Here is a 12,788-nt window from a genome sequence, read left to right as displayed (position 1 = left end):
GAGGCACTCGAAGGGATACAAGCTTTGCCTGCCTTTGAGCAAATCATCTTTTCTTCTGCCCCTGAACCCTGAACCAGAAATTATTCTAATTCTACCTTGCAAACGCAGCCAGGCACAAGTTATTACTTGGCTGTTTCAAGATGAATTGCTTAAAAAAAAAAAAAAATACCTCCCAACTCTTGGAAATAGTTGATTTTTTTTTTTTTTCGCCTCCGCTACTTAAACCCTTAAAACAGGCCACCCACTGTCGGCTTGGAAGCCCAGCTACTCATGGCTACTTGGCCATGCCCATTCCTTACTTCCTCACAGTGACTTGGCCTCCAGAACGGGGTCCCCGTGTAATCCCTCTGGTGGCTGTAAACACCCCCGTGGATGGAGATGATATTACCAGCGTGATGGAGGTGACTGATTTGCTTCCAGTTAGATACAGTGTCACAGACTATTAATTTTACTGCGGCCTCATTTGAAGGGAGTGGTAAAGCAGCAGGGCAAGCAAACAGCTACCGTCTGCGTGGGAGCACTAAATGCCCAAGCAATTAGGCTTCTTGTTCACCGAATTTAAGCAGGCCCCTGTTTTCACGTTTGTTTACACTCCAGCTTACTAAAGCAAACACGATGCCTGTGTAAGGTGGGACCTCTCTAAGAGGTCAGATGCCGGGTTAAGTCAGAGGGCTCTCTTTGCAAATAGCTGTAAAAACAGAGACAAGAAAAAAAAATGGCAAAAGGTACTTAGCACCCAGATCTCGTGTTTGAGGCAGCCAGCCGGCTGCCACCTTAGCATATGGTTCAGTTGCCCGAAATGAAGCAAAACAGGATAGTGAAGAAGAAGAAAGGAGGATGGAGACGTGACTTTTCAGCAGCAGAGATGTATCCTGACACAGTACCTGGGAATCGGTTGATGATTCTCTTCCAAGTCATTTAACAAGTGGAATAATTTCAAGGCTGTGATTTTGTTCTCACACGCATCAGCATTCATCAGCCTCCACCCAGCCCACTGGAGGGAACGGCATTTAGCCTTACTGAGGTTCGGGAAAGCCCTCCAGGCAGTTTTTTTTACTATCTATTAACTTTGGTACCTGGGTGAGGAAGTCACACAAGGCAGCTGGGCCCCAGATGGCCAGGAGCAGCCACAGTGCCGGGATGGCGGCCACGGTGGCACAGAGCAGGCAGCCACAATGCTTTGGAGTAGGCAAAAATGCTTTAATAAGTGGTGAGGGAGAAGTCCCTCAGAAACGAAAGGACTGGCTGAGACAAAGCCCCATTGGCTTCCTACATCAGATGCCGAGCACCGTCTTCTTCCAGGGCTTCTCCCCCGTCCTTTCCCTGTGGCTTCTGGATGCCTCAGGCACCACCAGGAACCTCCCACACAACCACCTTCTCCTCAGCAGCCAGCCGGAGCTTTCCTTTCCCCTCCCTTCCCCCTACCTTGCTTGCAAACCTCAATACTACAAGATGGCTGACTGAATGCTATTTACAGCTTTTTAGACAATATTCCCCAAATCCATGGGGTTTTTTTCGCATGGTGGATCACCAGCTAGATCTCGCTGCAGGCATGGCTCCTCCCTGCCGTCGCGCCAGGAGGAGATAGCAGGTGGCGGCCACCAAGAACAGGAGCCGGGTTTCTCCTCCTGATTGACGATCTGCTTCTTACAATACTGGAATACTCAAAGCCAGTGGTATCTGATTGCACCCCAGGTAGCGTGGCTTCTGTAACTGAGACGGTGAATGAACTAGGTTGGAATAAGCAAGTGTATTAATTAGTATGCTGATAGCAGAATAAAGCTATTTTTAAAATCACCGAACAGCGCTGCTCTCTACTATGATTGCAGAGATTATGTAAGATGATGATTAAAATCAGGTCCCTGCATCACAGAGCGAGCCGTGATTCAGAGATGGGGAAACAAAACTGCAAAGGAATGACAGGAGACTCTATTCTTTTAAAAGGCTCTCCGCTTGCCTGTCCTAATTCAGGGCAAACCAGCCATGGCATCAACCTCTCCGTTGTCGTTCCAGCTCATCCCACTTTTTTCTATTGTATTTTGCCAAGAAGCCATTTGTTTTTTTAAGACCGGGTGTGCACCTATGGAAATGCCGGCGCAGGAGGAATCTGCTGCGTCATCCCACAATACGCAGCTGAGTTACGGGCTGTCCCTGACGCACAGCTGCTGGCTCCTAAGGTGCAGCCAGAAAAAGTGTGTTCCTCCTATTTGCTGATGCGCTAACATTCGTTTAAAAAAAAAAAAAAAAAAAGCAGGAGAAGAAAAATGTCGGCACTATCTTTGTGTATCATCTAACTGATTGAAAATAGACAGATGACGAGAAGTTGTGTCTCAGCAGCAGGCAGGTTCTGCGTTTCAGGACCAAGCGACCGAGAAAGATGCTGTTGTTTTCAGTGATGGTTATTTGGGAAAAGCCTCTAGAAATTGATTGCCGTTAAAGACCTGGAGAGAACATCGCTTATGGTGATAAGCAGAGATTTTAAAATTTTGTGTTTACAGTCTCCTGCACTGGGATGCTCAGATTGCTGTATATACACAATCGTTATTTGATTTCTTACACCACGGTGAATGGCAGCACTGCTGATCAAATATAAAGCGGCCACCAATCCTAACGCAAATAGAAATATAAACAAAACCTGCAGATTTATAGGCAATCAAAATTATGTCAAACAGTGTAAGAGTAAAAGCAGAGCGTATGTTTGTTACTAATTCTGACAGATGTTTGCTGTATTTTCCATGGAGTTCCTCACCATTGTTAATCATCCGTATTTTACTATGAAGTTTAAAAACTCTTTAATTATTATCTTATGTGGATTGCACGTGCCCAGGCAAAGCATCACACCGTGTTGAAGCTGAAGGTTTATTCCTTTGTAAATATTTCTTTAAGAAGCAGATGTCACAGAAACCATTATTTCATTTCCTGGCATAATACAGCTGAGGGACTGAGGTGGCTGAAGTGGCCAGGAGGGACCAGATTTCAGCAGGGGGCCAGGAGCCACCCTGAGCTGGTCACAGTGGTTCCAGCCAGCTGAAGGCTGTCAACAACAGGGAGGAACCCACTGGGGGCCACCACTGTGGGCCGTCAGAGGAGCAGAGGGTTCTTCTCCTCAGGGGTATTTAATAAAGGAACCAGCAAATGGAGGGCTGCTGGAGACACGCTTGAGGTCAAAAGGGGTCTGTGCGCCCCTGAGGGACTGCAGCCCATGGGCCACCCACGCCAGGGCAGGAATGCCCTGGAGGGACTGCAGCCCATGGGTGGCCCATGCTGGAGCAGGGACACCCCTGAGGGACTGCAGCCCATGGGTGGCCCATGCTGGAGCAGGGACACCCCTTAAGAAAGAGCAGCAGAGGAGCCAAGTGGATCCAAAGCGGCAGGACAACCAGCAAGAGCAGCAGAAAAAAGCCGGTTCCTAAATCACTTCAGCTGCTCAGGCAGCCCAACAGCTTGCCAGAGGCATTTTGACAAACTGAACATAACCTGTGGTGGAAATGAGGGCATTGAGGCTGGAGAGGAGGTAGGAGAGGTGTTTGTATAAGTGGGTGGTTGTTTGCGTCCTTTCTAGATAACCCAAATGAGTGATCAGAAGTCTATGTTAATTGGCAATGAAATAAAACTTGCAACTTGAGACTCCTGCCCGTGACAGGAAAACTGCAAGGTTGCACCAAAGGCCTGTGGCACAACTCAATTAGCGTGCCTGATCTAATGGTTTGAGGCCCTCGTGTAATGCCCGACGCTGAAACGAGCCCAAGCCCAGTCTCTTGGCAAGCTTGCTGGCTTGCGTATAAAGGCGAAAACATTTTCTGTGGAGTCTGTGGGTCTCCCTGCTCCTCCACGCGTCGCTACGGATCCATCCACAGAGCGTGCTATGTGAGACTTGCTTAACTGGCGGCAGGAGGGAGGGGGGGATCCATTAGAGGAAGATGGGCCAGAGCACAGTTAAGTGTTTTTTTTCCTTCTCACCAGTCTCCTCTCATCTCATCCCCTTGGCCAAATTTTTTTTCTCTCCTCTTTGTTCCATTTCCACAGCAGCAGACACTGAGGACAGGTTACAAACTGACACTTTTTCCAGGCAATGCTCTGAAGTATCGATTACCTGGTCAGATCTTGGGGCTGGGTGTTTTTATGCTCTTTTGTGTGTATCTCATCTCGGACATTTGCTGCTTCTGCCCCGCTCCCCCCAGGACCTGTTTGCACCCATCTCATCCCTCAGATGCCTACTGCGCCAGGCTCCGATACCAAGCGCTCAGGATGGCGTCGAGACGTGTGAGGGGGACACTTTTATAGCTCCAGGTCAGCTGGAGTTCCGTCTCCAGCAGCCATACGTTCTCACTACGCAGCCGAGAAACCACCCTCCCCCGCTCCAGCAGCATCTCAAACCAGGTGTGGGAAAGATTTGAATTTGCCAGAAGAACAGGGGGGCTTTTTTTTTTACCTTCTCAGTCGTTTTAAAAGTTTAATCCGTAGATACACGGGGCTGTTCATTGAACACTTTCAAACCACAGTGTTTGGGGAATGATTTTTTTTTTTTTTATATAACATTTTACTATTCGGTTTAATTTTAATTGGAGAAAGCTATGAAGCAACTACGATTTTTTATGCTCTACTGTTCACTCTCTGAAGAGATGACTTTTGCACCGTTTTCTTCACTCTAGACTTAGGTCGGATTGCTGGATCTACACAGAGAGGCACCAAACGGGCTAGTTTTTCACACCGGTGAACCAAGAGCATTACCGATTCCTGCAGAGGCCCGAGGTGACCAGGGGAGACTCCAAGTATTTGCAGAGGAGGATACCTCCTCGGTGGTTACAGGCTGAGTCAGTTGAGGCAACCAGCTTTGAAGCTCTCGGCTCTACAGGATTTCCTCCTGCAAACAGTCCCTTCATGCCGCACGGTGAAGGAGTAACGTGGCAAAAGAAGGAAGAGCCCTGGTGCTGCAGAAAGCAGAGTAAGGCCTGGGGAGGGTTGGTGAAAGAGTAGAAAGCAATGCTTTTCAGGATGTTTTCTATATACACCATTAGACATGTCTTACTACTGAACCTCTTCTGATTGTTGATTAATTTCAAAAAACCATGCTATTCCCAGTGAAATAAGCTTTGTTTCCAGGCTGCAAAACCGATGAGAAAGGAAGATCAGGCCCTAACTTAACATCAATTTAGTATGTCTGGCCATTTGCACGACAGCAAATTAACATGAGCTGGTATCTACTGCAGTGAAGATACAGGTAACATCCCACAGGGGCCAGAGCTATTTAATAATGAAGGAATTAATTTGTAAAAAAAATCACTGTCGTTCCTCCTGTTCCTCCTTAATATCTGGGCATATTCCTGAAGCCAATATTCACACAACTACAATTGTTCAATTGATGCAACTCAGTAATTTTTATTGCAACTGGAAGACAATACATCACAGAAACTTTATGGTAGGTTTTGGGAAAGTGTTATTTACAATAATAATTGATGAAATAGTTTGTCTTTGGCAATATGATTACACATCAAGAAAATGTAAAATGCAAGTATGCCTCTAAATCAACATTTTCATATTTCCTAAAGATCAGCTGATTGCACTTGTCTTCGGACTGCTCATTTAGGTAAACACAAATACAACTTAACATCACTGTTCATTCCCCATCACAGTTTGTATTTTGATATTGATGAAACTGGCAGTTTCAGACGCCAAGTACAGAAAAAAAATTGGCTTATCGCTGTACTAAATTAACTTATTGGCCAGTTAAGGTCCTGTGACCCTTAAGCATTGATACTAAATCTCTTGGTCTTTTGATTGCTTTATCACTTTTTTCTGTAAAACAAAATATTTCAGAAATTACAGATCAGAGTATAAAAAAAATGTACAAGTCCATAATGCTTTTCATACACACACAAATCATTCCCCCCGACATTTTACATCATGGCAGCTTTAAGTAGTGAGTGTGAATGATGCAGGCATGGAACTGGTTATCAGATACAGGTATGACTTTCAATTGTTGTCCCACACACGTACTCAGGAAATGTACAATGCTCTAGTAACTTAAAAATGTACTCAAGTTTAATGTCATCTGAATGAAAAAAAGAAAGTCTTGGGATTTCAGGCCAGAGTTAAAAAAAAAGATTCCCATTTCTAGACGATCAGCCAGCCCGGAATCCAGTGCGTAATTTTAGCATCCAGTAAAATCCCTTCTAGCACTGAGGGCCAGCACAGGTTGTCATTTATCCCTTAAACCCTCAGATGATGAGCTCTCGCAACTGCTGGCCTGATCCAAAGCCCAACGAAATCCACTGAAAAGAAAAAAAACTGAAACAAAACCCCTTCCACTGCCTGGGAAAGGATGTTACATCAGGCCGAGTTCCCCCTCTTTGCAAAAGGAAATGTGATACAGTAGAAAAACCATTACATAGCGTCAGATAAATATACCTTGTTTCAATGCTAAAACAAAACAAAATCCAAACTCCCAAAACCAGGAAAGGCTACTTATTAGACCAACTAAAAAGTGACCTTTAAATCATTTCTGGTTTTAAATGTACACCAGCAAAATACAGCACCATAGACACATTAGGTTGAGACTTTTTTTGGTTTTTTTTTGGTCAGTGAAGCTAGTACTTGTTTGCTGAACTGTGGAAGAATTATAAGGTCATGTACATGAGCAAAGATAAAGCAACCCAGCTGACAAGTCTCTGCTTAATTCAAGAATAACCAGTACTAAAAATAAAAATGCAAAAATAAAAACCCCTAATAAACCACCATCAATTAATACTTTCTAAATAAAAGGGGATTAACAGATGAATTCACAATGTATGCAGATTTATACAGAACACCGAATGTTGTGTGTAAATCCTTATAAACTCCAGCTCAAAACAGAAACACACAAAATGTATAGTTTGACTTACACATCCCATTTCAAAGGAAAAGAGACATCATTACAACTTGGTAACTGTGCTAACTGCAATATAAACCAAACGGAAATTCAAAGTTTGGCAGATAACTAAGAAGAGGGTTATCACTTAGGTTATATAGCAAAGTGTTGATGTATATTACATAGAGTAGTATAAATAATAAAAAAGTATTATTTAAATTAGATCACAGTGCTGCATTATGTGCATAACAGTGTTTGATATATTACTGGAGGGCTGTGAAGAACACTACTAAAACTTAACTAGTCAGACGGTCAACACTGATATTCTGTTACAATCAGGAGGATGTATGGTTCAAATGCTCTTTTGGTGGCAAAGTCAAGAAAACGTTTCAAAGTATTTCCTATAAAATATGCCAATGAGCTTATTCAGGCAGTACTGACATACCTGAAGGAGCTGGGTTTGCATTCTCCATGAAGTGAAGTAAATTGCATTGCATCTGAAATTGGAAATGCGTTCTCTCGGTAGTTTTATTCTGAGCCTGGAGCACGGAAGAGTAATGTTTTCAAAAATGCCTAGGGCCAGATTCAAGGAAAAATGGTAATAATAGTGATACGGTAAAGATTTCCAGGAGCACTTGGCTGTTGATAGCTCCACTTGACTGCAAAGGAGATAGGACACCTTCAGGTTCTAGAAAAGCTCAGATTGCGCCTATCTGCATCTTTAGATGATTTGGGAGCCAAAATCTCGGTGAAAATCAATCATGGCTACCGAGAACACGGGTCAAAGTTTTGTTTTCGGCATTTTATCCCTGGTGCCACTTGGTGTAGAGTTCAGGATTTCATCCTCTGCTGAAGGTGTCGATGTAACTCTACCTCACTCCAGTGAAGAATGCAGCCCCCAGAGTTTCTCTGTATCTTTTCCGAAGGTAGACAGTAATTCAGTCGAACACTGGGAGCCGATGCACCTCCTTTGGGATTCCCTTCTCCCGTTAAGGTGAGAGAGGAGCCAGAACACGGACCTCAACTGAATTGACAGTGAGAAGAGAATACAGTCAGAGGCCAGCTCTCTAGGCCTACAGGGCACACCTCCTCGCTCCCGTATCAGGCTTTTCAGCTGTGAAACCCTGTGAGCACGGTAGAACTACTGCTGGTTTTGCCAGGAGAAGATCAGAATCAGACTGCTTTCAGAAACAGCTACGGGGTGATACATTAAAGCTGTTCGAGACCTGCGCCTGAATTTTTAAATGCAGGCAAAAAATCTGCATGAAAATGCAGGGGAACATCCAACTGCTTGCAGAACGCAAGCACGACCGGCAGATTTCACCTCCCTGCAGACGCCGGTGAAATCTGCTTGTGGCATTAGCTCTGGTCTGCGAGAGCTTCTTGCTGCAAAAGGCATATTCCAAAGGAACCCGCCGCGAAGTCCGAGCGACACTTCCAATTCCCGCCTATGTGAAACTCGCCACGGAATGCTCGCTGACCTGCTGGGATTCACCACCCGAGCCCCCACCTGTCCTGGAGAAACGCTAATTTGGCAATACTGATAGAGTGAGGAAAATGGAAAGTTAAGAGATTTGATGACTTCTCACTCCAAAATGGCTTAGTAAGGAAAGCAAACAAGTAAAACCAAACCACCTCACGTCTGCCAAGTGAGAGAGTTCGTAATACAGTGCAATTACCACTCAGTTTTGGCATGATTCAGTCAAAGTAGAGACAACTGGACTGAAAAGCTGGCATATTTTTTTGGAAAACGAATTGGTCTCCGTTCTTATAGAGAACTCTTCTGATGGAATAGAACCAGTTCTGACAAAGCTGCCGTTGTCAGCCAGGCACAAAAATGTATCAAAAGGTGACTCCTAAATATTTTATATGATTCCAAATTATGTACTTCTCATCAAATAGAGTAAGAGTCGGTAAGTACAAGTTGTTTTTAAACTCCAGAAATAATCTGTTGATGGCGGCAGCCCTCAGCCAAACTGCTGGTTCCTGAACATAACTTTGTAAACTCCTGATGAATAATACCTCTTTAGCAGATCAGACTAGGAGCAACAAATTTTACATGAAAATAGATGCTTGCCAACATTTTAGGTTTACCAGCAAGTATATAAAGGAGTTGTTGAAGTCTTAGATCGATATATATATATAACTTGCCTAATTAGATACTTATGCAAAATGACTGTTTTCTAAAGTGAGTAATACTAGTGGTAATTATATATTTAGCCACCAAGAGTCCACATTAATGAATGGTACTTGTCGTTCAGCAGATACTGATCTCATTTGCACTGACGCGCTGCCATCAGTGAAGCCGCTCTGGAATTAAGTGTTGCAACCGCGGACGGAGTCTGGCCACTGGCACACAACCACGTCGCTTTCTCTGGAGGACAGAGATGGCTGAGCCACGGTTTGAGCGTTATTTTCTGCCACTGGATTTGACTTTTTGCTAAACATTAAACCACTCGCGAGCTGGTACAACTATGCATTAACGAGGAAAGGTGGCAGAAAACCGATACTGTAGTATTTTATATTTCAAATGGCCCTCCCCAAAGTCCGTAAAAAGAATGAAGGACGAAGTTTTCTTGTGCAGGGGTCTGCGGGCTCTGGCTGTAGGGAGAGTGGATCTGGGAAGAAGCCGATTATCCCAGTCCAGTCACACAAGGGAAACGCAGTGGCTCATTCATCTCTGTGCTGCCTCGCCAAGGGACTAGTCCTTCCTGGGTTTTTTTTATCTTAAGGGCTGCAGGCAGCCAACAAAAATCAGTATCCATGTGCTCCCGACTTAACTAACGGTGGGGATCAAACCAGCAAACTGAGGGGAGCGCAGAGCTGTTCCTTGCTCCATCCTTGGCTCCCTCCTTCCTCACCCGCACAGCTGGCAGTTGTGCTGGGCTCCAGGGGCTGGCAGGCAGCTCCTGGCTCCCAGGACACGCTGGGTGAGATGGCAGGAGAGGCACCGCTTGGCTGTGCTGCCCCCACCGTGACACGACAAAACACTCGTGGAGCACAGGAACAGGTCCAGACCAGCCCGCCCTTCAGTCCTTCCACTTCCTAAATGAACACACACCACTGGCATCTCCAAATGCCATTTTTAGTTGACTCCGCTGAGCGGGAGGTCAAACCATTCTCTAAGTCACTCTTCATAAACTAGATCCATCTTGGTGAAACTGCTGCCTCAAACGGTTAGGGATACATATAAACCTACTTTCTTTTTTAATAAACAGACCATTTCATCCCGTTAAGTCGTTGGTACCTGGGATTTTCTTCTTTGCCTCTATGATATTCCAAGTGTAGAATTTTTCATGCCAAATTCATGAGTCCAGGTGAGAGAGACTGTCGTACTTATTTCACAGCTTCCCTCTGCTGTAGGGATCTCCAATCTAATAGTCGTCATTACCAGGAGAGTAGCACTTTAGCTGAATCACACTCACTGTAACACTGGTTTTTCTCTGGACACCTCAGTACGGCTCTTCACTAACTTCATTTTCTCATGGCAAATTAGCAAAGCTATTTTCTTGTCTACTTATTCCTGAATCAAATCAGAGAGTTTTCCTCAATTAACCTCCCATTATTCTCTTGATTCTGTCATACACACTCACTACTAAATTTGCCCTCAGATTATTGCGTCATGTTACACATGTACAGACGAAGAAAGGACACACTTTTACTTTTTTTTCTTTTTTTTTTTCTTTTTTTTAAACAGAAGTAGGGAGAGGGGGGCTGAATGTGCAGACAAGGCAGTATAATTCAACCATCCAAGCCCTACCAGAGCATGAAGATTTTATTTTTTAATATTGCAGAGTAAGTTCCCCAACAGTCAGTGTTTGTCCCTGAAGAAGGTTATACCTTAAACACCTGCTTCAAAAAAACCCCAACAACAACAAAAAAGAACCAAAACAAAAACAAAACAAAACAAAACAAAAATAAAACCCAAAAAAACAAACTCTAAGCCTAAGGGCTTAAAAATTAGAGGCATAGCCTTTTTCTCTATTTTCTATATTTATATGAAAATAATTCATGCTTCATGCTAAATACATTATTTACCTTACAAGAACTTTGTCATCTTTGAATAAAAAAAATTGTTTGCTTTTTGTATTCCCCTCCCCCCCCCAAAAGGAATCCATGCAACGCGGATCAAATTTCTTCTGCTGGCTACGCTGGTTGAATCTGGAAATCTGTTGTTATTTTTGCACAGATGAATCCTGACTGACGGTAACTGCGCACTCATTTCTGAGGGCAGCATAGGAGCTCTTTTGTTGAACTGCTGAATTTTACTGTTCGCTAATATGCTGTCCTTTTATTTTTAAATACAGAATACTACTAGTGGCAGGTTTTGTAGCTTTGTTTCCCCAGTTAGATCAAGGATTTGATCCACAGAAAAAGATTCTGATGTATTTCCTTCCTTAATATCTACTGTAATTTCTTAGACTCGATTGCTTTTCACTCAGGCAGTTTAGAAGACATAGCTTTTTTTTCCCTATTACTATTATTTTTTTGCACACAGTGCCAATCTTCGGGCTTATGGCTTTTTGAACATTCTTTTAATTTAATATAGAAGACAGAATTCAATGATTAACGATGCTACTAACAGTGCACCTCCCTCCCGTTTCTTCTCGTTATTTCACTGAAACCCATTGCATACATAGTTCAAATTTCCCCAGACTTAGTTACCGGTCGTCACATTATAAGCCACATATAGTACGTGAAGCACTAAAAGTGCATTACGGTTTGCACAGTTGCCACCAGTGGCTGTCCAAAGACTTCTATGGCACAGCATATCCAAGTGCCACTAGATGGTTCTTGGTTTGGTGTTGAGAAGTACGTGCCTCCTCTTCCCCCCAGAGCTCTTTATTCACATTCACTTCTAACCCAATCTTAAGGCCATTAAAAAAAAGATTCTTAAGGGCCAGGCCTGAACGACTACTAAATTACGCACAATTTTACTCCCATCACATTAATGTTGATGTCACTCTGTATTCAACCATGCATTTTTGACAAGCCGGAGAAAGCAATGGCGATTTTGGCTCTTGGTTTTTTTTTTTTTTTGTTAACTTTTTGTCTTCAGGTAATGAAAAGCTTTTGTAAATTAGCTGAGTGTCAGTATGAGTTCTATGGCTTCAATCTCCTTTAAAAATAAAAATCTTAAGGGTCAAAAAAAAAAAAAAGAAAGAAACAAAACAAAAACAAATAGAAAGAAAAACAAAAAAGGAAAAAATTGCTGATATTGCCACAAATCATTAGAATTCACCTGACGTGCTGAAACAAAACTTTGTAAGTTCAAACAAATCATTGATTTGTTCTAATTTTTTGTGGTTTCCTTTTGCTCTTTCTGCCCCTTTGCCGTCCGATTGGTGATGTTGTTCAAACAGGATCGGATTCCTGCTAAATGCAGGAGCGATCCTGCTGCTTCTTTCATCTCCTCATCATCACTCTCAGGGGGCTTTTCCGTACGTCTCTTTTTAAGAGGCAGTGTGTCACTTGGTACTTTTTTCGCCTTCATTAAATGTTGCCTTTTCTTGTGCTGGGATGCATACCCACTGTCAGCTAAAGAATCCTTGGTCTCCTTCCGATTTTGCTTTTTGTCCTCCTCTTCCGTTTCACTATGGCTCTCGTGGCTCTGGAAGCTAACTTCGCTTCCTTCACTGCTGTCTTGGCTACCTTTAGTTGCAAATTCATACTGGTCGTCAGCAGAGGAAGAGGAAACGGAGTCACTAGCAGGCGATGTGCTCCTGTGGTTGGAAGATTTGGCACTGCTGTAGTTGTGATCCTCCTTCGGGTCACCGCTAACAACTGGAGAGCCGCAGGACTGTTCGCTTTCTGTCCGCATCCGGCAGTTTGTTATTCCATTCCTGCGAAAACAAAACGAAGCAAGTCTTAGAAGCCACGAAGATGTGATCCTGCTTCAGTGCAAAAGATGATAAAAGTAGAGCCAACTGACAGATAATCT

The 12,788-nt window shown here is 43.6% G+C and overlaps 1 protein-coding gene across 5 annotated transcripts in view; it reads right to left on the bottom strand.

Annotated features, from left to right (window-relative positions):
• Positions 1–5,351: 5,351 nt before the first annotated feature.
• FOXN3 (forkhead box N3) overlaps positions 5,352–12,788 on the bottom strand; it is a 215,787-nt gene continuing 208,350 nt past the window's right edge. For all 5 annotated transcript variants that reach the window (XM_054200089.1, XM_054200090.1, XM_054200088.1 and 2 more), the window contains one exon: positions 5,352–12,690. In XM_054200089.1, coding sequence (XP_054056064.1) covers positions 12,141–12,690 — 550 coding nt within the window. In that variant the 3' untranslated portion in view covers positions 5,352–12,140. The remainder of the gene's footprint in view (positions 12,691–12,788) is intronic.

Source organism: Rissa tridactyla, chromosome 4 (assembly GCF_028500815.1).
Source record: "Rissa tridactyla isolate bRisTri1 chromosome 4, bRisTri1.patW.cur.20221130, whole genome shotgun sequence".
Classification (NCBI taxonomy): domain Eukaryota; kingdom Metazoa; phylum Chordata; class Aves; order Charadriiformes; family Laridae; genus Rissa; species Rissa tridactyla.
Note: the sequence above shows the minus strand (reverse complement) of the source record. Positions and strands in the feature narration are given on the sequence as shown.